Source organism: Mytilus trossulus, chromosome 2 (assembly GCF_036588685.1).
Source record: "Mytilus trossulus isolate FHL-02 chromosome 2, PNRI_Mtr1.1.1.hap1, whole genome shotgun sequence".
Lineage (NCBI taxonomy): Eukaryota > Metazoa > Mollusca > Bivalvia > Mytilida > Mytilidae > Mytilus > Mytilus trossulus.
The window spans coordinates 83,005,455-83,032,076 of NC_086374.1; the positions used below are offsets into that span (position 1 = coordinate 83,005,455).

Consider the following 26,622-nt stretch of genomic DNA (forward strand, 5'->3'; position numbering starts at 1 on the left):
CCTTCTCGAATGGAGAAATAACGTATGATACTATCATACTCGATGCATTGGTGCCATCAATATACTCCTGTTATCGAGAGGCGTGAAAAAGCATTGCTTTAATTGTTGAAATAAATTTGATTTCATTCATCTAATAGTATGTTTCGGAAAATTAGGTTTCTAGAATGCAATTTAGATATTGGTCAAATTTAAAATCGCGAACATCTCGAATGATCCTTCATACTTTCATTAACTAGGTTATTAGTATGAAATAATGTAGGTCAATTGGATGGGTACCTTCAGCCGACTTAAACCTGACGAAAAATGACATAAAAAAAAAACGACACGAAAAGTTGAGTTGATTTTTTTTTATTTCTCCAATATAACAAGGAATATTTACAAGTTATTAAGGTTATATACATTATATTACCAACGATCGGATGAAGACGCACGTTTATGCCTTAAAATCTACTGCATACGGATTGCAAAATCCATATGATAAGTATGCAAAAGTCTGATAAACTCCGCATCTAGCATTGAAAATTATGCAAAATATCGTATGCAGTGAAAGCCGATATTAGGTTGTGGTATATAGATCAACAGAATGTACAAAAATCTTTTAATAGTCTTCTCATTCAACAAACAACGTATACACATATTAAACTTCCTCACCATATTTAGATACAATTTATAACTAAGCGCATATGACACACACTAGACAGAGATTAACAATAAGATGCTATTTTTTAATAATAAAAAATGTCTAACCTAGATTTAGCTCTTGAAATGTTACGGCCCTTATGCACCATGGGTTTCAAATATGAGGTTGATATTACCTTTGATAACTATTAAGAACGTTGCTGATGAAGGAATATACAGTAATATGATTTGGTCTCATGAAATTGATAAAGGGTTGTCTCCATTTTTTATTTACCGTAGTCGATCTTCGCCTGCATCTAAAGTCTTCACTTAAGAAATTGAATTTATGACGTATTTCCCTTTATCAGCAATATATTTTGTTAAGAAATGTTTAAGTTTACAATTAACGTGTTCTGTGTTATCAAAATGAATACAAAACATAAGGTTGGCAAGATTATTTCATTACGAATATATACATAAAACATACAATCAATAAAAACAGTTATCTAATCAACACAAAATACCACTGTAAAATGAAAAAAAAACCATATTCAATATTTAAGGAAACTCTATACATATTTAGTTATTTTAAAACATAGAAATAAGTATTGTTGAAATGTACATTGAAATTAGGAAAAAAGCATGTTAATGACAAGAATGTTTTAGTAAGAGCAATAACACAATAGGCATATCATATTATCTAGATGTCTTGCACGAGTCCTAAATTGGTTTGTTCGACAGTCTATGATAAGACTGCTGACATATCACTTCAGATATTTGTAAATTTATTATAAAGACCACTACCATATAAAAGCAAGCTGAACAGAAAGAAGAAACCTTTAATAAATGCCTGTCTTTAAATTGCTATAGAAGACACTAGATTGATACACATTTTACCTAATCATGGAATTATACAAATGCATTCTTGTATGTAGCTTAAAGTTAGCACTTCAGCTAGATAATGGGATGTGGCCAGGTCATTTTACGGTCAGTCGTACTTTTGAAACAGAATTATATTTATGAATTGTCACATTAGAGGAACTGTTTCGACATAATCACTCTACCACAGAGATTACTTGTCACATCAATGAATATAAAAGCAAAGATACAGTGAATCACATTCTAACCATATCCGCCTTACAAGAAGAAGACTGTATTATATAGGATCTGAATGCGGCTTTTTGTAATTTGCATTTACTAGTAGCATATTTTGTATGAAGTATAGAATGAAACTACGTAGATACGCATTTAATTTTAATGATTACACGCTCAATTGCCGGTGAAACTTAAAATGCATTATGAAGAGACCAGCTTGACAGTTATATTTGTAAGTTCAAAATTTTGTTTCCACAACTTACTTGTTCGTGATATTTTTGTCTAATGGCTAAAGACATCAAAACAAAAATGTTGTTGGAAAGCATACAAGAAGTCAGCTCCTAGCTCAAGAACAAGCTGATAAGAAAATAAACACAATTAGTAAACAATAGAGAAAGATGAGGGCTTAACGGTAAAACCCCTAGAGATTGAACTTAAACAATAGTAAAGTAAGTCTAAGTCCAGCGAACCAACAAAATAATATAAAAAATCAAGTTTTTTCATTACCCTGTAATTTTATGTTGTTTTCATTTTTATAATTCAATATCGGTATCAAAAGACTGGGAAAAGGACATCTGTATTTGATGTGAATTTTAGAATAATAATATCTATCCTTTTTTGAAGAAAGGACGGATTGTAAGATAATTACTTACTATAGAGACAAAACGGTATGGGCTTTGCTCATTGTTAAAGGCCGTACAGTGAGCTATATTTATTCATTGCTGTGTCATTTGGTCTCTTATGAAGAGTTGTCTCATTGGCAACCATATCGCTTCTTATAGCGTCTTTCTTTATATATGTACAACAATTTTACAATAATTGTCAGAGCTTAAATAAAACTAAAGGATATGACAATCGAATGATCATGATAATTCTGGATGAGAATATTAGATTTTTGAATTCGTATATAACGAAAATTAACCTTTAAAGTATAAACATGTAAGCTATAAACATATGCCTACATAAAATGAGAGGCTTCGATCATGCATGTTTCAAAACATAGTAGAGTAATTAATTATATGGTCATACAGTTTGGATATGTAAAAGGAAAGACCACATATTTTAACATTGCATTGAACTTTAAGCAACAAACCCAAAAGCAATCTGAATATATTATAATATTTTGAGTATATGTTTTTATGCAAGTATCTGTCAATTATTTGCATAATTAGCGGAAATAAGTTCAGGTTAGTCAGATTGAATACCAAATATGATCATATAAAAAAGTAAAGGTAAATTCTTCTAAATATTGAAATTGTTCTAAAAATCATTCACACATTGCTGGAAGTAAACGTATGACTTTTCATTCGTAGGCAGACGTTAACATACGACCTTACATAAGGATTATTCATTTATCACAATAGAAATGTAAAATTACAGAAAACCATATTGCTGTCATTCTTGAAGCTCGTGCCATCGTGGAACAGCACTATTACTTGCCATCAAATCATTCCAATGAATTTTCCCATCACCTAATGCATCGTAGCCAATCTTCACTCTGCCTACCAGTTCATCGTTTCCAATTGTATTGTCATGAAATATTTGAAATTCTGCCGACAGTCTTTTTAATAGTTCTTTTCCAATATTAAACACAAGAGCTTCGTTCCAAACTGGTTCATGTGTCACGTGTACTGTCGATGTCTTTTTCTTTTTAATTCTTTTTCCATCACATAAGATTGATACCTTTACATAAGGATCTGCAAAAAATAAATAAGCTAGAACAACTGGAGTAGAATTCATTAATGCAGACATTCGTCCGTTTGAAAAGATAAAAAAAAAAAACATATTATGTTGAGTTCAACCCTGAACTTTTGTGGATTATAGATGTGAAATGTGATTTAGGAAGAAATGTCATTGAATGAGTTGAATGAACAAGATGTCTTACATTTGGGAAACAAAACGATTGGAATCAACAGGTAAATTATAAGATTCTCAATGCTTTGATATACGTACGATTTTATATAAACTTCACAAAAAACAGACGAACGTACGAAAACAACCCTGACAAAATACAAACGGAAAAAAAATAGCAATATATTCCACGAATTCGAGAAATTAAAATAAAAAAGACCGTTTTTAAAAGAAAATCAAATGAGCATCTTCCTCTGCAAAGTTGTTCATCAGAGTCTCCTTCTTGTTGATGTGTCTCAATGACTAATATACATATTTTAGTTGGACTTCAGTGTGTCTTTTGTTTCGTTGTTTTCCTCTTATAGTTGGTGTGTTTACATCCGTTTAGTCTGTAACCCGTATTTGTTCTCTCTCAATCGATTTATGACGTTCGAACATCGTTAAACTACTGTTACCTTTATTTAAATACATAGTAAACAATCGTGAGCATATAAATTCCTGGCAGTTTCAATTTGGTAGTAGTTAGTGCATTTGTCACTATCTTATATCCCCAGGTTTGATTTCATGTCATACTGGTACCCTGACCGTCTACTCAATTACCAGGCTTTATATTACTTTCACCGATGAGTCCCGTGAGATTCACGTATGATACCGATTTCACGAAACACGTGGTGTGGCATAAATTTTCACATTGTAATTTAATAATTACATTAGATGTAAGTTTCATTATAATACGTTATTCTGATTGGCTAACATGTTATTCCGTAAACAATTGCATCAGACAATAACATTTATCATGCATGATGACACGAGGTCCCACAAAAAAAGTGTACAGGTGAATTAAATAAAGCTGGATAAAAATCGTGTTTTCATGATTATAGCTAAAAAAATGTAATTATAAGTATTGAATACTTCTTTTTGAAACTTTATAGGGTTGTAAAAGCGTTGACCGTGCGTACATTTTTAGAATGAAGCGCTTCCGCGCTTCATACAAAATGTACTTCGGTCAACGCTTTTACCACCCAATAAATTTACAAAAAGTAGCATTCAATTCTTAAATAATTTTGGAATGCTGAATCAGTTTTTTTAAGTGCTACTTTACAAGTTTACAGTATGTAATAAGGCAACAGACAATACATTCGTATCGAAACAACTGAAATCGTTTGTAAATAATCCACTGTCACTTAACAATATTAACAAATTTGATTCATGGATTCTTATTTTTTTACAAGGATAGTTTCGTAACTATTTTATGTTATGGTTAGTTAGGGCATGTTCGACTGCTAGTAATATATATGACTACACATAAATTCGTGAGTATAACTGCAGAAATGTCAGCAGTCACATATTTATCAGATATTTTGTATTAGCTGACAGAAAATTAGATTTTAGTGTAAGAAATTATATAACATCATTCTTTCAAATTTCAAATTCGACTGACAATTGACAATTTCTGTCAGCGCTTGAAAATAAACTTGCTTAATATTCTTCTTCATTGCTAAACATTCAATGACTACACTAAAATACAGAAATAAAATGACAGAAGGTTTACGTGATGAATTTCTTAAACAAAGAACGTTGATAGGGTTGGAAGAAAAGCAAAAATTTAATTACGTTCCGTACAAAATTATTTAGAAATTCTTATATTAGGTAATCGATTTTATTTACTTGAATATCATACGAGTAGGTACAATATTATAAATAAATGAGTACTCTATTGGCATGAAATTTGAAACGGAGTACAATTCTCATGTACATGCGTGATACCTTATACTATTCCAAAGCCGTGTCATAAAAAGAAAAATAAGAATGTGTCCATAGTACATGGATGCCCTACTAATACTATAATTTTCTAAGTTCAGTGGATCGTGAAGTTGGGGTAAAATCTTTAATTTGGCATTAAAAGTCGAAAGATCATATCGAGTGTCAAGTTGAATGGACTCCAACTTAATTAAAAACTACTTTCACCAGATACTTTAATCTGAAGCTGGACAGACGAACGAACGAACAGCCGTAGCCATATAATTTTTGAATTTTAATTTGAGTCTTTCTTTTTAGAGATTTGTTTGGCATTATAATATAAATACTATTTGTATTTTGAGCAATGTTAGGGCTAGCACATACACGTAAGCCCTTCTGGTTGTAGATTATTGCGTTGCGTTGTGTATTTTATCGTAAGTTATATAAGGCGTTAAAGATAGAACTACGTCTGCCATTATACGTTTCTATTCAATACAACATAAAGTATTACAATAACGCGACGTCACAAAGATAGCGGCCGTACCGCAAAAAGGTACGTTAATATTAGCGCAATTCTTAACATTCTGGGGCCGCAGAAAATGATATTTAACTTAAATTTGAAATACAATATGAAAAATTCGTAAATTGTGACATAAAATGAAATAAAATCATAGTTAAAGTCTCTCAATAGTTTTTTAACTGTTCACGTCTGAATAATTTAACACTTTCACAAGTCTATATAATAACCGTAGTTAATTGAACAGTCTATACATCCACTAATTTCTCCAGGGCAGAAGGTTCTCCAGGGCAGAAAAGTTCATTCACTGTCATCATGTGTACTGCGTATTTCCAACCCATAGAGCTTCACAATCGGACGGTTGGTAATTCCTGTGTCGGCCTTGATAACAGCTGATCGAATGAGTCCATCCTTTCCACGAACTAAATCTTGTACAACTGCTAATTTCCACATTATTCGATTTGTGTCATTGTGTACTTGTACAATGTCACCTATTTGTATTGTTTGTTCGTTTCTTCCAGATGTACGGTGGAATTCACGGAGTGACGTCAGATATTCGTGTTTCCATCTTGAGCGAAAATGGTTGATTAGTTCATTATTTCTCTGTAGATTTTTATTCAGTTTCACGTGCAAGTCTTCTGAAGTAACACTGTCAATATCCTGGTCACGGCACCAATGTAGATTATTGCGTTGCGTTGTGTATTTTATCGTAAGTTATCTAAGGCGTTAAAGATAGAACTACGTCTGCCATTATACGTTTCTATTCAATACAACATAAAGTATTACAATAACGCGACGTCACAAAAATAGCGGCCGTACCGCAAAAAGGTACGTTAATATTAGCGCAATTCTTAACACTGGTCATATTTAGAGCATGTGCAGGTATAGAATTAACACGCACACCCCTTCTAGTCATATAAAGGGCATGTGCAGGGATAGCATATACAAGTACATTCCCTTCATGTCATATTGAGAGCCTATGGTGGGATAGCATATACAAGTACATCCCCTTCATGTACTATTGAGAGCCTAAGGTGGGATAGCATATACAAGTACATCCCCTTCATGTCATATTGAGAGCCTATGGTGGGATAGCATATACAAGTACATCCCCTTCATGTCAAATTGAGAGCCTATGATGGGATAGCATATACAAGTACATCCCCTTCGTGTCATATTGAGAGCCTATGGTGGGATAGCATATACAAGTACATCCCCTCTTAGTCATATTGAGAGCCTATGGTGGGATAGCATATACAAGTACATCCCCTTCATGTCATATTGAGAGCCTATGGTGGGATAGCATATACAAGTACATCCCCTTCATGTCATATTGAGAGCCTATGGTGGGATAGCATATACAAGTACATCCCCTTCTAGTCATATTGAGAGCCTATGGTGGGATAGCATATACAAGTACATCCCCTTCATGTCATATTGAGAGCCTATGGTGGGATAGCATATACAAGAACATCCCCTTCATGTCATATTGAGAGCCTATGGTGGGATAGCATATACAAGTACATCCCCTTTATGTCATATTGAGAGCCTATGGTGGGATAGCATATACAAGTACATCCCCTTCTAGTCATATTGAGAGCCTATGGTGGGATAGCATATACAAGAATATCCCTTCATGTCATATTGAGAGCCTATGGTGGGATAGCATATAATTTTTGATTTTGATAAATCTTATTTATTAAAATGTATAGTTAGTCAAACTTGTCTTTGTTTCATCAAATTTAATAAAGCTATCAAAGGTACCAGGATTATATGATGAGTCTTATGGTGACGAAACGTGAGTCTGGCGTATTAAATTATAATCCTGGTACGCAAAACGCGCGTTTCGTTTACATAAGACTCGTCAGTGACGCTCAGATCAAAATATTTATAAAGCCAAACAAGTACAAAGTTGAAAAGCATTGAGGACCCAAAATTCCAAAATGTTGTGCCAAAAACTTGTCTTTGTTTCATCGACTATAATATAACGTACCTAACAGTTTACTTTCATCTGCTGCCAGTTTTAAATTCCTCGCTTTCATCACAACAACAGTTAACCTTTCGGCACTTGAAAGATAACTCAAGGAAAACATAATTTCACCAACATCTTTCTGAAAAAAATGACCATTATTTCTTCAGCTAAGGTACATTCATTCAAATTGAGAGTTGCAATTTGTTTCAATCACTCTGACGCTAAATTTTCTAGTTGACTGTCCAAACAAAATGATCAGTACTAATTACGTGATTCTAAATATCAAATAGATGTAAGATTCATTACCTCACCACAAAAGGGGTGTTGGTTTTTTTTTTGCATTTTGGTTGATCTGTTCCAAGGCTGTGTAAAACTGTTGAAATCGTTTTAGTGGTTTTGATAAAAAAAAAAATATAATTGTAAATTCATTTCTGATGATTTGTCTAGGACTTTTATTTATTGTAAATTTATTTTGGTGGTTTTAGTGCAAGGCTTTCACAACGGTTAATTCTTTGTTCTTTTGTCGTTTTGTTTCAAGTCTTTGAATAATTGTAAATGACTTTTAAATGCGTTTGACACTTATTTCCTTCCCCTTTCAATGTTTTTTTCCCAATTAATTTACATCTATCTAGGTTATTTTAATGTATTCATTAACTTATAGAAATATCTCACTGGCGTTTGTTATTTTCATCCAGCTTAAGGCTGTACTAGATGTGTAAAGAAAGGCATTTTAAGTCATCTTTTTGTAACTGATTGTAACCGTACTGAAATAATCACCAATTAAACAAAAGAAGACATATAAGATAAGCAAAAAGATGATATCGCCATCCCAGTTAGAAATTGAATTTTACAGATGGTGTCATAACATATGTTATTTCTCAATACTTACACTTTTGTTTCCTTCTTCTTGATATGGAGAAATTCCTTTCCACATAACAACTTTATCTGTTAAATTCAAACTGTCAAGTAAGGCAATTTTGACTTGACCAATACAATCGTGTGTTGAAAACTGATCATAATTAAAAACTAAAATTTCTAGATAACAGTTTGGTAGTTTTGAAGGGGATATGTCAAATATAAACTCCTCATCAAATTTTGGCGCCAAAGTTCTCTTGTGGACTCTGGTTTGAAGTTGACTTTTGTGGTCTGGTAATAATGATACTTTACAATATGGATTCGAGGTACCGGAAATGACGTCACACGCTACGAGATCTTCTGCTTGAATTATGTTGACGGACAACAGGTGAGTCTCTTTGTTGTACTGTAAACTACAATTTATTGCACCGAGATTTTCTTCTTCATTACTTGTTAATGAATGTTGTCTACACAGTTGCTGAAAAAAAAATGTGCTTATATAAAAATATTATCATATAAAAATAAAGATCATACCAATCAACCTAAAATATAACTTGTCCTAAACGAATAAATTATCTTCTTCACAAAAATTACTGTTACTATGGAATGTCGATGCCACAGCTAGTGGTATTTTAGTCCACGATGATATCACCATTTATGTTGTTACTACTCCTGTGTCAACAGGCAATACCAGGTAATACCATCGATTCGGTTATTTTCTATAGATTCAGGGTTCTAATTAGTTATCAAAAGTACCAGGATTATAATTTTATACGCCAGACGCGCGTTTCGTCTACATAAGACTCATCAGTGACGCTCAGATCAAAATAGTTAAAAAGCCAAACAAATACAAAGTTGAAGAGCATTGAGGACCCAAAATTCCAAAATGTTGTGCCAAATACGGCTAAGGTTATCTACTCCTGGGGTAAGAAAATCCTTAGTTTTTCGAAAAATTCAAAGTTTGGTAAACAGAAACTTTATAAAAATGACCATATAATTGATATTCATTTCAACACCGAAGTGCTGACTACTGGGCTGGTGATACCCTCGGGGACGAAACGTCCACCAGCAGTGGCATCGACCCAGTGGTGTAAATAGTTATCAAAAGTACCAGGATTATAATTTTATACGCCAGACGGGCGTTTCGTCTACATAAGACTCATCAGTGACGCTCAGATCAAAATAGTTAAAAAGCCAAACAAATACAAAGTTGAAGAGCATTGAGGACCCAAAATTCCAAAATGTTGTGCCAAATATGGCTAAGGTTATTTACTCCTGGGGTAAGAAAATCCTTAGTTTTTCGAAAAATTCAAAGTTTGGTAAACAGAAAATTTATAAAAATGACCATATAATTGATATTCATGTCAACACCGAAGTGCTGACTACTGGGCTGGTGATACCCTCGGGGACGAAACGTCCACCAGCAGTGGCATCGACCCAGTGGTGTAAATAGTTATCAAAAGTACCAGGATTATAATTTTATACGCCAGACGCGCGTTTCGTCTACATAAGACTCATCAGTGACGCTCAGATCAAAATAGTTAAAAAGCCAAACAAATACAAAGTTGAAGAGCATGGAGGACCCAAAATTCCAAAATGTTGTGCCAAATACGGCTAAGGTTATCTACTCCTGGGGTAAGAAAATCCTTAGTTTTTCGAAAAATTCAAAGTTTGGTAAACAGAAAATTTATAAAAATGACCATATAATTGATATTCATGTCAACACCGAAGTGCTGACTACTGGGCTGGGGATACCCTCGGGGACGAAACGTCCACCAGCAGTGGCATCGACCCAGTGGTGTAAATAGTTATCAAAAGTACCAGGATTATAATTTTATACGCCAGACGCGCGTTTCGTCTACATAAGACTCATCAGTGGCGCTCAGATCAAAATAGTTAAAAAGCCAAACAAATACAAAGTTGAAGAGCATTGAGGACCTAAAATTTTTCGTACATTTCGAAATACTTAAACAAACTCATCATAGATACCAGGATTGAATTTTTTTATTAGCGCCAGACGCGCGTTTCGTCTACAAAAGACTCATCAGTGACGCTCGAATGAAAAAATGTTAAAAAGAACAAATATAAAACGAAGTTGAAGATCATTGAGGACCAAAATTTCTAAAAGTTTTGCCAAATACAGCCAAGGGAATCTATTCCTCAGAAAGAAAGGCCTCAGAATAAAATGTGGTTACTCCCATCGAATATAGCCAATAAATGTGCTTTAAAAGCTATAGATAGTCTCATCGAGATCTAGCAATATTTGTGGTCAAAATGGTTCGAATTGCTGAAATTGATTTTGGACTCAAAAAAACCCTAAATACGACCGACAGACGGCTACAACAAAAACACAGTTTATACTGACATAGGACACACAAACACCGAATTACCTTCTTGGAATACACATTATCGTAAAAATAACATACTGTTTACTCCCAAGAGTTTTAACTAAAAAGGGACGTGACAAAAAGTAATTGATCTTTCCTTAAAAATATATGTGCATTTTAAACTTCATTGCTTTAGCAGTGGGATTAACAAGACAACTCTCTGTCTTATAATGCTGTTTGTATGTATTTTGCAATTGTATCCTGATTTGTGCCTTAGAACACGATTCACTTACAAAGCATCGAGTAAGTTACCATTAAACTACTAGTGCAACAGTTGCAACGGGTGCCACATGTGGACAGGATCTGCTAATCCTTCCGGAGCACCTGAGATCACCTCTTGTTTTTGATGGGGTTCGTGTTGTTTATTCTTTGGTTGTCTCTGTGTCTTTTTCATTTTTAGCCATGTCGTTGTCAGTTTATTTTAGATTTATGAGTTTGACTGTCACTTTGGTATCTTTCGTCCTACTTTTGTTGATACATACATCATATATAATTTTTTCTCTTTTATTTTTTATTCTTATAAAGATATTAGTGGGGACATGAACTCAAGTAAAACCTAATCTTAGAGTTAATAAGTATAATGTGTAAGTAGACAAACAATACATAGTGTTTGGTGTTTGGTATCAGGTGTTGTCAACAGGATATTTCATTTGCTTATTATACAAAGTCGATATAACTAAAGAAAAATGTTCGAATGAACGTACAATTACTTCAAACAAGGATCGGTTCTAAATCATCTATAATGAATGAGATTTAAGAACACACTTACAATCTCTAGGTTATAATAATTCAATTATGTGCAAGGACTTTGTCAGATTAGAAGCAAGTTTCCACAATGAAAAGACACTGAAAAGCTACTGCAATAATGTTTAATTCAAATTGATTTATATGGCAGTGTAACATATAAGATAAATTGATATCTTTAAAATGTATCGTTGTAATACAAATTGTCTGCATCTATTTATTCATCAAATTGAAGATATTAAATCAAAATAAAAGAGCGGCATTTGAAAATCATGAGTCGTAGAAAGAAGGAAAGAGGAATAAAGAGAAGAAAATATTCCCACAAACAAGAGTTTTCCCTTTTCTAACAGACGCAATAGTTTACAACATTTACTTAAGAGAGGAATGGTGCACGTAAAAAATTCACGATACGAGTTTTGTTCATTTTCTAACAGATAATCATCGTTTGCGGAAATAAAGGAGAATGGTGTGAAGCAACGATTTTGATGCAATTTTCTTGTTATGTCTGGTTTCCGAAAGCATTTCTTTGCTAGATTATGTATTCATTCAAACACACTTCCATTTAACTTGACAGTAAAACTGAAAAATAATTGTATCTATTTTTTTATCGTTTTTGTTCTTCTGTTTGACTTGTCATACTTATATGAGGAAAAAAAATAGGAATCGTGATATTATAGTTAAACTCGGGAATTTGAAACTCACCACAGGAAAGTTTGTAGCAGTATGATCGTGGGAATTATAACTGAATGCAATAAAGTACATGTACTCCATAGCTTTGTCATGACACATTGCCGTTATCAGATGATTGAAAGTCGCAGTACAATACAAGTTACTTAAGCAATCCTGATAAAGATAAATCCAGAAAAAACTCTTCTGTCGCACGCAATTTATAAAGTATTGTTTGTTTTCATTGTTTTACCGGCTCTTTTCACTTACTGAAGAAATAATAATGGCTATTTTACTTAACGTTGAGACAATAGAAGTTAATTGGTGTTCAAAGCCTCCAAATCCATTAGGAAATACACAACAAGATAAATACAAAATAAGCAAGAAGTACATAACCTCCAAAAGGAGCACACCTGGTTGTCAAAAAATAAAGCGTGACCTGCCTCTTCACGCGTTACCCGCCATGAAATAATGTCAAGCAAGATAACAGTTATACTGTTAGAAAATACACTCAGATTTAAACAAATCCTTTTGTTTTCTGAATCTGAAATCGTGTAGATGCTTGATACTTTTTAATTTACAAAAAGGTGTGAGTGGCCATTGGTTTAAAAACAAAATCGGCATTCCAATTGGAACCAACATATCTCCTTTTCTATCCGATCCAGGAATCAATTCGCTAGTCAAAAGTGTCTATATCATTAATAGGTTATATTTCAAAAGAAAACAGAGTAAATTTTAGGAAATTCTTCTTCCTAACTCTGTTTAAATTGAAGTCCGTAACATGCATGAGCTATTTCGATTGACTGTGTGGTTTTTTTTAATTGTTGATATCGCCCTCGGTTTTTGTTGGCGTTCATGTTACTCAACCTTTAGTTTTTCTATGTTGTGTTTTATGAAGTGTTGATGAGTCTTTTGTAGACGAAACGCGCGTCTGGCGTATATAAAAAAAATAGTCCTGGTATCTATGATGACTTTATTTATTGTCAATTTGAATTCAGCATATGAGTTTGATATCGTTCGCCTCTATTTTTGTGTTAATGGTAATTCATAATCAACTGGCTTAACATCTTTAAAGGCAAACGCACGTTTTTTTTCGACAAAAGGACTCAACAGTAACTATCGAATCAAAAAGGTTCAAACCCATATTTAACTTTAGGGAAAGGTAGAAGAAAAGAAAAACAAGTATTCAGATTTTGCTACAAAGAATACTATGATTTGTTAATCATTATGCGGTTTACCATGCATTCGAAAAATATGAATTAAATATATAAGGAAACGATGTAAACAAATTAACTTTCCTTTTTCACAATTAGTATGGCAATTGCATTTCTAAAAATTATTCAGCAATTCAGCAATGCCATAAAAGTGCAACAAAACTGTCATTTTATTTCCAAAGATGTTCTGTGTAACGTGATAATATTCAGCACGGAATGACATCTAATTTCCCACATGCGGATGTTAACATTTTGCCATAAAAACAAAATCGTAACATATTTGATTCACTTCACGTCTTTTATTCCACAGAAATTTCCATAATCCAACGTTTAATTGATTCATCATGGGTCACCAGTCGACAGAACGTTAGTTTGATCAATGTCTTAATGCAATTTTAGACATTAAGAATGATACCACAAATAGCTTTTAGCAGTTTCAATTCTATTATCTAAGAGAGTCTATGCTTTTTTGTGTGTCCAGTTGTAAAGAATAGGATAGAAGTGACGAATGATGTAACATGCTTTAATCATACAATGACTGCTGACAGAATTAAATTGTTCAGTAAATTTGTATAACTATCGTGACTGTCAGCAGGAATTTCAGATCATGCTACTTCTCCAATTGATTATATATTTCAACTTTCAGAGTAAAAAATGTGCTTCCGTGTGCACTTATGTTATGGAGTACTATGTTTTTAATACTGTTTTTACTCTTTTCTTGCAATTTCCTTTGTCTTAAAATTTGGCATTTCCTTGATTATTGTTATAATTTGAGTAAAAGAGCAATATACACAGTGTGGATTTCTATTTATTTGTTCGCAAATATTTCCTTTTTCGGAATTTTCTCTCATTGGTCTTTTTTCGTGTTATTTAACATTTTTCTAGTTTTCAATTATCATGTATTTTAAACTGTGGGTTTCCCAGCCGTTTCTAATAATCTATCTCTACATCGTCGCTGAAATTGATTACGTTTCACGATAAATTCAATTGAGTATTAACTAATAAATCGTATTGTTTTTTGTCATAACCAAAAAGAAGGACGGTTTTGCGGCTTGCAAATCGTATACATTTCATCATCATTTGTTACACATATTAAAAAGTACTCACAAAGATATTATTATTATGACAAATTCGATCATATGATAAGGAAATCATGATAAAAAATACAAACCCTTGATTATTATATCAACAATAACATATATAATCCATGTTAGTAACAGGTATTGATGGAATGTTGCTACATAAAATTAAGAAATTTAGGAATATGACAGTTCTTGTCCATTCGTTTTTTTTATGTATTTTGTCATTTGATTTTGCCATGTGATAGCGACTTTCCGGTTTGATTTTCCTCTGAGTTCAGTATTTTTGTAATTTTACTTTTCACATTGGGGAAACAGAGAGATGAAATCATGTACATTACAATTATGAAGTTAAAGGATAATTTTAGATACAGTTCTTTCTTTGCCAAAAGTACTAGAAGGAAGTTTGATGCATACGAATAAATCAAAAAGTCAGCTAGACTTGGAGCTAAGTTGGTTCCGATATGAATGCCGATGTCTGAAACAACAACGTCGTCCACTAATAATGTTCTGGTCAATCAAAACAATCAAGCCTCTAGATGATTTCAGAGAACAAACGGTTCTGTTGAAATCAAAGTGTAGTTTTACACTGCATAACAAGTACATCAATATGTCTTTCAATCTGTCGATATGTTAAGAACTAGGAGATATGTATTCAAAGGGTAGATTGAAAAAATGTTATTTTAATGGAGAGGTGACATTAGGATAGATTAGATAAGATTGAAAGCTTCGTATTGCTCTATATCTTTTTTTCTAAGTGATGTTTTGTCGTGTTGTATTTGTATCTTAATCTGTTTATAGAGTCTTATTGATGCCCGTGTTCACTAATATTATGCAGAGAGGCTATTAGAAAAACAATTGAGTTTTCTCTTTTTTTTAATAACATTGTTACTTGAATTTTTGTTTGTTTTACTGACTAATCTTAGGTCGATTGTCCTCTTTTTCATTCGTCAAATTGTCCAAATGGACCAATTTAATTTTTTAATTACTTTTGCGTCCGTTGTCATCTATCGTCGTCATCACTTTGACAATATCTTAATCAAAATTTGGTTACAATCGGCACTCGGGTATCTATTAGAGAATAGGTTTCCGATGACCCGAATGCACATCAACATTGCCAGTATAGAAAAAAAAAAACTTATGGAAAATGCATTTTCCCTTAATTTTAAAAATTCTTTACATAAGGATACTCTGACAGGGAGAAACATGTTGATAATGTTGAGATTTACCTACTGTCCATCTATAATACTAAAATTACGAGGTCCAATTTGTCAGCCGTCATCACGTAAAAACGACGAATCACAGAATTCAACTTAATATATAACTAATGTAGTACAAAGGTGTAGATTAAAAATTACACCACTCCAGGCCCTTTTGTTTTCCACGTTATTATTATTGCCAATAATTAAGAAGTTCCGGGTCGAGTCCGATACCGATATCAATAGTATATTCACCTGTTAACTTTTAACTTATCTGTATGTTCCGCATCTGACAGGCGCACCACCAAACGGTGTATTCAGGATTAATATGCTATATACACGGGTCATAATCACCGGGTTGACACTACTAAATTGTCAAATTGTTACCTATTGTAGTATTTTAATCAGTAAGACTTTCTAAGACAACAATACGAATACTAAAAATCTGGACTAAAAATAAGGCGTAAAGGTAGTTTTCAATTTGTAAGTGGGCATGACGTAAAACAGCGAATCAAAAATTTCAACTTTATTTATAACTAAAATAGGACAATGCTATTGATTAAAAGAAAAACTGTGTAACTTATAATCGGCATGACTTTATCAGATAACAATACTAATACTAAAACGAGGCTTGCGCATAGGAATATACTTTAATTCAGTCATGGACCCTTGATATCACGGGTGTGTTCTAGTTACATTTAAATTCCTCTGTAACGATTAAATGACATTTTTACTCTGCGGAGTAATGGCTTTTAAATGACAAATTTTTACCACTTTTGTTTCTTAGTTTTTATAGGAAGATGTGGTATGAGTGCCAATGAGACAACTCTCCATCCAAATAACAATTTATAAAAGTAAACCATTATAGGTCAAGGCACGGCCTTCAACACAAATCATTGGCTCACACCGAGCAGCAAGCTATGCAGGACCCCAACAATTAGTTTTGTAAAACCATTCAAAAGCGAAAACCAACGGTCTAATCTATATAAAAACGAGAAACAAGAAACACGTATGAACTACATAAACAAACGACAACCACTGTACATCAGATTCCTGACTTATTATCTTGACATACTTTTCTTAGCGTGTTTTTTCCTTCTTATTCAGAAAAATTCCAACATATTTCATTTGTTTTACCTGATCTTTATTGTGAGTAATGATCTTCCATACTCGAAACAATACTAAATTAACGTTTTGTTCAAATATTAACTATTTTCCTTCCTTACTTTAATTTGCAGTATGAATAGCTATATGTTTTACCAATATTATACTTTCTCTTATAAAAAGTAATTTAATTTCATATCACATATACTCTTGTTGACCTAACCATCCATCATATATATTAAAGTTTTAAATATAAGTTAATGAATTATGTTTATCAATTAACATCAGAGATCGATTAGAATGTACGAGTAATAAGATTTTCAAGCGTAGGTGGGAAGGAGAAGTTAACCAACGTTACGATTGAGAAAACAGTAATTGTAGCAAAATATTCCTTTTCATTAACCGGAAATGAAAGAGTGCATTCAAAACGCTTAATTTAACAAGGAATATTTTGTTTAATCTACAATTTCATCAAGGAGAAATTAATGCTAATTACAACATTTCCCCCCGTAATTATTCATTTCATTATATAGCGTGCAAATAATGTTTTCTTGATTTGTCGCCCTTAAAGAATAACACGAAACAGTTCTGTTATCGTAAAGAGTAAAATAACAAAAATACCGAATTTGAAGGAAAATTCAAAATAGAAAGCCCTTGATCAAATGGCAAAATCAAAAGTTCAAACACATCAAACGAATGGACAACAAATATCATATTTCACTTGTTACAGGCATATCCTGATGTTGTGGATTAATCTTAGTTTTACAGCTAGTCAAACATATCACTTGTACCTTTCTTAAATAATTATTTTTGTACTTGACACATAATGTAGGTAATCTTATGCCATTTACAAAAAACAGAATAGAGAAGGTAGATATCTTTTTGAAACAACTGATTCTACAAAATTTAACTATTCATTGAGTTAGACCGTAAAGAAAAAAAAAAGACTTACACTTGAACAGAGTAAAAACTGAATGGTAGAACATTAATATATAAATTACGGGAATCGTCCTTCTTTTTTTCTATCTGCTTACAAAATTAAATTAGAGTACAACATGCTATAATTCTAAATTTTCTGAGATCCATGATTGTGGGATATATAAAAAAAAGTTAAATGACAAAAATACTGAACTCCGAGAAACATTCTAAACTGAAAGTCCCTAATCAAATGGCAAAATCAAATGATAAAATACATTTAACGAATGGACAACAACTGTCATATTCCTGACTTAGTACAAGCATAATCAAATGTAGAAAATGATCGATTGAACCTGATTTTATAGTGCTAAACTTCTCACTTGTATGACAGTCGCATCAAATTCCATTATATTTTTAACGATGCGTGAACAAAACGAGTATGCATTTGATATCGCAATGGTTAGTGTGTCATTGTATTGAAATCAGATTCCCCGGGTTGGTATCAAACGATATCTAATTCTCATGTGTTATGAAACACAAGTCTACATGACGATTAACAGATGGCTTATTTATATAAAAAAAACACCAATGTCAACTAAAATGATATTTACACGTGATTAGAAACATTGTGTAATCGATCATGCAATATCATCCGGGTATCTATATGATCAAGATGACAAATAAAAGAGGGACGATAGATGATGACAAATAATAGTGGATGTATTTAACAGATTAAAAATACGTCAACTGAAAGGATATTTACATGTTTTTTGAATCGTCCCATCATGCTATTGTTATAGTTCTAATAACAGCCATGATACTACAAGACGATAGACAAAGTTAGACGAAAACGGAAAGACACAATAAGATAGTATACGTGTGAAACTATTGTAAATAAATATTACACAATGAGCAATTGGGAATTTGCTAATCTAGGAGTGTAGGAATTGAAACAGAATAAAAATGAATAGTTTACCCCTAAACATGAATGGTTTTAAGTGTGTACACAAGTAGAAAATAATTTCCGATTATTTTCCGTCAGATAAAGCTCTGTTGATGACTATCACATGATCGTTCCCTAAGCTGAATATAAGCAAAACAGCCCATCAACTATTTCTTTTATATCTATGGGAAGATGTGGTGTGAGTGCCAATGAGACAACTCTCCGTCCAAATAACAGTTTATAAAAGTAAACCATTATAGGTCAATGTACGACCTTTAACTCAGAGCCTTAGCTCACACCGAGCAACAAGCTATAAAGGGCCCAAACACTACTAGTGTACAACCATTCAAACGTGAAAACCAACGGTTTATTTATTCTATATAAAAAACGAGAAACGAGAAACACGTATAAATTACATAAACAAACGACAACTAGTGACATCAGATTCCTGACTTAAGACAGGTGCAAGCGGGTTTAATTCGTTTATACTTATTACTAACACCATATGACAAAAAGGTTAGCAATTATAGATCAGAATGCGCCTTCAAGAATGAGTAAAACCTGTACTGCAAGCATCGACAGTGTTGGTTGAGTAACACAAATATTAAACATATGTTTTGAAAATTGTGATGGATTATTTCATGCATGAATTCTGTAAAAAACATTCCAAAAGGCTTCTTATATATGATAAACATAATGATAAATATATAAATTTTGTAACATAATCTACACAATAAATACCTTTCTATCATATAACTTAGCATCAATCTTCTTCAAATCAATAGCATCTTGCATTGAAGCTCTTCGTTGTCTTTGTGATGGCAGTGGTGGTAACCCGTCATTTGCGAAGGTGAAGGACGAGGATGAGTCACGGAAACCAGACACCGATCCAGGGGTAACATTTCCGGAACTTCCCTCTGAAGGAAAAAAAAAGAAATGAATAATTTCAATAAAATTGAGAATGGAAATTAGGAATATGTCAAAGAGACAACAACCCGACAAAAGAGGAGATAACAGCCGAAGGCCAACAATAACAAATCATACATTGATTAAAGTTTCAGCTTAGCAATATTTAGATAAAAGAGTTGAAAGTAAATATTAGAAAATTTTCACCTCTAAACTAACATCTAGAATTGACAACAGGGTTATATAATTATACCTAAATTAGGCAGTTAAATTTGTTTGGATGAATTGTTTTACATAATCATTTCGTGGCCTTTTATAGCTGACGATGCAGTATATGCTTTGCTTATTGTTGAAGGCCGCAGGGTGACCTAAGGTTATTAATGTCTGTGTTATGCTGGTCTCTTGTGGGAATTGTTCCATTGGCAATCATATCACATCTTCTTTTTTTTTTATATTAGATTGAGAACTATAATAACGATAAAACAGCTGATTTCTCTTTTCTCATTTTTATTTGTCAGTTGTTTTGTAGCAGTACTCCACAGTAATATACAGATTATGACCCATCAAACTAAAATTGTACTAGGATTCTTAGCTGCAAAATTAAAGTATTGAGTCACAAAAATACTGAACACAGAAAAGTCTTGGTGTGGTTTGTGGTTTAGTTACCCGTGTTAAAGTATTTCCATTCACCCCTTGATTATTGTTTTTGATATCATGTAATGTCTGTCGTTGCGCTTCAGTGTTTCTCTTTTCACTGTTTTCCATGGTAAGCGTGTTTCTTTCGGGTTTAGTTTGAAACCCGGATTCGTTTTCTCTCAATAAATTTATGAGTTTTGAACAACGGTGTACTACTGTTGTCTTTATTTGGGAGGTCAATCTTATACTCAATGTTTTTTAAATGCTCCTTTGTTCGCTGATTTTCTTTTCTAGAGTAACAATGTTTAATTAATTTGTAGTCGATGAACGTTCAGGAAAACATGCATTCAACTATGGAGGAAAATAATTTAACATACGTAATCTTAATCGATGATTTTTAGATCGTCGTTCCATTAGAGGCTTATGGGAAATGACATATAATTTTAATGTAAAGATGCGTAAAAACGAGTAAGTGTCAATATATTTGTTTAGTTTTATTATTTTTAATTTTTTTTATCATTGGCTTTTATTTTAAAAAGGTATCTCTAATTTTACCTCTTCTTATAAATCACAAAGGAAAGAATAGTTGGTTTAGTCGGTCAGTTCAGCTTCTTTATAGCTTATACTTGCTTTGTTTCAGAAGTTCAGATAGGAAAAAAATACATACATTTATAGATTATTTATGTTTTTTTAAACGAGATGCATTTTCTCATTCTCATCTCATCGAAGGGCGGAGCCCTGAGATGAGATTAGAATGAGAAAATGCATCGAGTTTAAAAAAAACATAAATAATCTATTTATCGCTATTATTTGTATTTCCGAATATCACTTAATTTAAATTTCAGTAAAAAAAAGTATCTTATACGATGATAATGCATTTTCTTTTGTGGTACTATTTTTTTTGGCGGAGGCTTATTTTATATAAATATGTAGTCGCTCAGGTAGTTCATTCATTTGAAAAAAAGATATCTCATCTGACCATCCGGCGTGTTCAAATATGTCAAAGACCATTTTCACTGTTGATAAGGTGTAATTTGGTGTGTCTACGTATCAAAATGAAGCGAACGGTTGAATATATAATGTATTTTCAAAGCAGACGAAGAAATATACATGCATGAAGAAATGTACATGCAGACAGACCTACGATGATTTGTCTAATTGAAGTAGACTTATGTATTTAACGGCGAAATTCACGGTAAAATATTAAAAAGGGAAATTATCTTGTGTTGTTGACATTTCAGCGCGCAGTCATCAGATTACATTTTTTTGTATAGTTCGGGCTAATCTTTTCTGATTGGCCAACACTCTAGCGCATGAATTACATTAATACGCTGTTGCTAAGGACCTTAGAAACTAGCGATAATTTTCATTCTCACTCTTCACGAGTGATATGAAAATTATCACAAAAAAACATCAAAGGAAAAATACAGATAATAGCGATAATTAATAATTATGTACCTTAATATTGGTGAAACCTTGTTTTTTACGCATATCATATGACAAAAAAGAACATAGCGTTTTTTTAATGTATTCCAATATAATTGTCAGTAACATATGCTTGAACATTTTCTTTGTCAAAATCATGCTTAGATAGGTAGAATGCTGACAAATCAACCAAGCACATGTGCATGCATACAAACAAGGGAAGAACTATTGTTTAATTCTCACGAAACCCGAGCAAGACCTTGCTTGACTGTGTTCATTTTTTGTATATTTTATAACAAATCCTTTATTATCTAGCTTGTGCAGCTATGATTTACGTTCTCAGATTATTCGATTTAATTTGATTGTAACACTGTTGCAAACGTTATAAAGACCTTTAATATCAAGCTTTATTCCCCAATTACTCATATGCATAAAACAGTTGAAATATAATTGTACTGTATATAATCCAATTTTATAACTTCGTTTCTTGTTCACGGATATTTATTTTATCCGCGTTTCATTTCATTACACCATGAAAGCGGATGTATCGCACTAGCTGTTATGGCATAGTAATTACACAGTGGCGTTATGTTAGAGATCGATCTATCGTGCTAGGAATTAAAACAGAAGCAAATCACCAAGTGTCACTTCAGCTTCCAACAATTCGATTATTACAGAAATCTATTTGATTAACTGTTGATCTGGACCCTATCAAATAGACTTCCTCTTAAACTTAGATTACACATATGACATCTCGCCCAGTTTGATTAAACTAGAAATATAAAAACGTTTGTTATTATGTGAATAATACACGTCTATTTGGATAAATTACAGATTCTCAATGTACCTTTAAGGGCATACGATACAGTTTTGATCCTGTATTTACAAGTTCGTGAAAATTTGCATATAGGCTATTTTTTACTTGATTAAAAAATCAAATATGTAATAAAAGATATACCTTCATGTGCTACTTTTTGAGTAAAATGAGGTCGAAATTTTGTATATTTGCTCAACATTCAGATCTGTGGCTGTAATTTCTTTTTCGAACGAAAGACATAACTGTTTTGTTATAAAAGATAAACACAAATTGTTTTTTTGTTAAATAATCGGTAGTTTCTATATTTTATAAGTATCCTAAAACATTACGCATTTTTTATTCAGAAATAGCTCATATTTATCAAATGTTCATGAATTGAGGAAAATATGTCATTTTTTGCTGCATGTTTATAAAAATTAAAAAAAATCCTCTATTTACAGTTTTCTAAAATTTGGGTCAAACAATCTCCATGCAAAATGAAACAAATTGCTGTTTTGAAAAATAGGGGTCCATGAACTCGTTCTCAAATTAAATCAAAAATGCATCTTTTCCCGATATGTCACAGTTTGACGTCGCGAAAATAACATTTTACGTTAGCAACGTCATTACCTCTACTGTAACTGTATCGTATGCCCTTAAGTGAAATTTGTGTCTAGACAAACAAGTTCACACGTAAAATAGGCACAACCCCACCACGTGTTGTGACTGTATCAATCATGTACGATCCATTTTATTCTATTATTTTTGTTTTTCTTTTCATATGATGCGATCAGGGTAAAAACGTTTCCTCAACAGTCATAACCCTTTCCACTATATAGATGACGTCCTCTGATTCAAATACTTAATATTAATGATTTTTTTTAAATCATTTTTATGATGAAATCAAAAGCATGATTATTAACGAGATAACAATCAAACAATGACCAAGTGACCAAAGAAGAACCAATTGAACCTAATATTCGGTAAGTCTCTGTTTTAATATTCCTGACTTGAAAAAGAGGGTTTTCATTAAAAATAGTTGCTGATAGTTCTAAAGATCTACTAGAGCCTCATGACAAGTTGGAATTGGTTATAGTTTAAATAACTACAAGAGCTTAATGACAAGCCAACTTTTGGGAAAGTTTTTGAGACCTTCAAAAGCCCCATGACGGTCACAATTGATTATAGTCAACAATACTTACAATATACTTGTTATTGTATTTGAAATATCTCTCGCCTCGATAAAGTCTTTTTTGCGCTCGTGCAGCGAAAAGCAATCACCAATAATCAATCAGTAAGTACGAGAGCTTTATGATATGGCAATAGTGATGAGGGTTCTTAAGAATAATCAATCAATAAGTACCATAGCTTTATGATATGGCAATAGTGATGATGGTTCTAAAGAATAACCAATCAATAAGTATGAGAGCTTTATGATATGACAATAGTGGTGAGGGTTCTAAAGAATAATCAATGAATAAGTACGAGAGCGTTATGATATGGCAATAGTGATGATGGTTATAAGGAATAATCAGTGAATAAGTACGAGAGCTTTATGATATGGCAATAGTGACGAGGGTTCTAAAGAATAATCAATCAATAAGTACTAGAGCTTTATGATATGGCAATAGTGATGAGGGTTCTAAAGAATAATCAATCAATAAGTGCGAGTGCTTTATGATTTGGCAATAGTGACGATGGTTCTAAAGAATAATCAATCAATGAATACGAGAGCTTTATGACAGGCAATAGTGATGAGGGTTCTAATGAATAATCAATCAATAAGTACCAGAGCTTTATGATATGGCAATAGTGATGATGGTTCTAAAGAATAATCAAATCAATAAGTACGAGAGCTTTATGATATGGCAATAGGGATGAGGGTTCTAAAGAATAATCAATCAATAAGTACGAGAGCTTTATATGGCAATAGTGATGATGGTTCTAAAGAATAATCAATCAATAAGTACGAGAGCTTTATATGGCAATAGTGACGATGGTTCTAAAGAATAATCAACCAATAAGTACGAGAGCTTTACGATATGGCAATAGTGATGATGGTTCAAAAGAATAATCAATCAATAAGTACGAGAGCTTTACGATATGGCAATAGTGATGATGGTTCTAAAGAATAATCAATCAATAAGTACGAGAGCTTTACGATATGGCAATAGTGATGATGGTTCTAAAGAAAAATCAATCAATAAGTACGAGAGCTTTACGATATGGCAATAGTGATGATGGTTCTAAAGAATAATCAATCAATAAGTACGAGAGCTTTACGATATGGCAATAGTGATGATGGTTCTACAGAATAATCAATCAATAAGTACGAGAGCTTTATATGGCAATAGTGATGATGGCTCTAAAGAACCTCAAGAGCCTCTCGACTAGTCAACATTGGTGATAATTCTAAAGACCTTCAAGAGCCTCCTGAAAAAAACAAATATTGCTAATCACAGCGGCAACAAAGGAGCAGAACAATCAACAATAATTTTCAAACTAATAATTACAAGTGATTCAATATGATTCAGACAATGTTAAAGTAAATTTATTAAGACATTATTGGTGATAGTTCTAGAAAAAAACCTACAAGAATCACCTTGTTTTGTTCAATTGTGTTATAATTGATGTGATATCCATTAGAGCTACAATTAAAACTTAAACCTTTGCGTTTTCAATCGAATAACATAACTATCCGCAACGCATTCAGGAAAAGTCAATTATCCATACAGAGATTACCTCCGAAAATGCCTTTTCCAAGTCAGGAATATTCATTACTCTGATATGTCTGAGCTTTAGTTTATTTTTATATGCCATTTGTTAAAGCGCTTTCTGTTTTGAATTTTCCACGGCATAGTATTTTTGTTATTTTACTTTTACCCATAATGTTTTACCTTCCAAAGTCATATTTATTGAAACATCTTATATATTTCATTACAAAACTTTAACTTTTGAAAGAGCAACTTGAATGTCAACGCAACCAGTAGTAATGAATATAAAAATGATATATAGGATGTATTGCCTTCTTCGGAAAATCATATAGTTAGTTTAGAATAAATCAAGAAATTCTATTTCGATTATATGTTTGGCATTAGACGTAACTTCGATAGTTTATTTTTGGAAAAGTAACTAATATAATTTTCTAGTCTTTGGTTTTATAAAGGTCATCTTGCTTATATAATTGGCACCTCAAACACTATTATATTCCAACAAAATACATTTTATCTTTCTAGTTTTATCAAATAATGCGAAACATTTGAAGAAGGACTATTTTAGGATATCAAACACGCAATTTCAGATGATATTTTTTCTTTGTTTTTTTAAATCTGACTTAATCTTACTTGAGATGCATTGTCAAATGAAAGTCAACTTGTTTGAAATACTATAAATTTTCGAGTATGAATGGCTGATTATTTGAAAGATTTTCTCTAATACACATCTTTAACCATCACGGAAATCAATATTTCAAAACTTTCACAATCAATTATTAAGATTTCTCCGACACAAAATTTCAAATAACAAACTATCTGTAACTACATGATGTCAAACCTCGGACATCAAACGTGACAACAAGAATTAAACGTGTTAACCATCATCTACCAAACTGACATCAATTATACATAAGTTTATCATGCTTCTCCTGGAATAAGAATTTTAACCCCTGTCTTAGATATATAAAACTGTCCCAGCCAAAACTGAAATATTATACTTATTACGTTCTATATAAAACTACAAGATTTATAATTCTGTTAAAATTATGTCATGTCATCTACGACTTCATGATTTCCAACTTCATACACTCATACATCATAATCTCCTAGATATACTACTAGTAACCTATACTTTTCATAGTGTTTCCCATGGACAGAATTGAAGTTTCCGACAAGTATATATCACGTATGCCTAAAATACTCAAAGATGTCCTAAATAAAGAACTATAAATCGCTTCAAACA

At 32.3% G+C, this 26,622-nt stretch overlaps 1 protein-coding gene across 2 annotated transcripts in view; it reads right to left on the reverse strand.

Moving 5' to 3' along the window:
• Nucleotides 1–348: 348 nt before the first annotated feature.
• Nucleotides 349–26,622, reverse strand: part of LOC134708167 (synaptotagmin-6-like) — a 70,880-nt gene continuing 44,606 nt past the window's right edge. For both annotated transcript variants that reach the window (XM_063568492.1, XM_063568491.1), the window contains exons 3-6: nucleotides 19,644–19,819; nucleotides 8,683–9,126; nucleotides 7,815–7,932; nucleotides 349–3,410 (exon numbers count right to left, since the gene is read on the reverse strand). In XM_063568492.1, coding sequence (XP_063424562.1) covers nucleotides 3,109–3,410; nucleotides 7,815–7,932; nucleotides 8,683–9,126; nucleotides 19,644–19,819 — 1,040 coding nt within the window. In that variant the 3' untranslated portion in view covers nucleotides 349–3,108. The remainder of the gene's footprint in view (nucleotides 3,411–7,814; nucleotides 7,933–8,682; nucleotides 9,127–19,643; nucleotides 19,820–26,622) is intronic.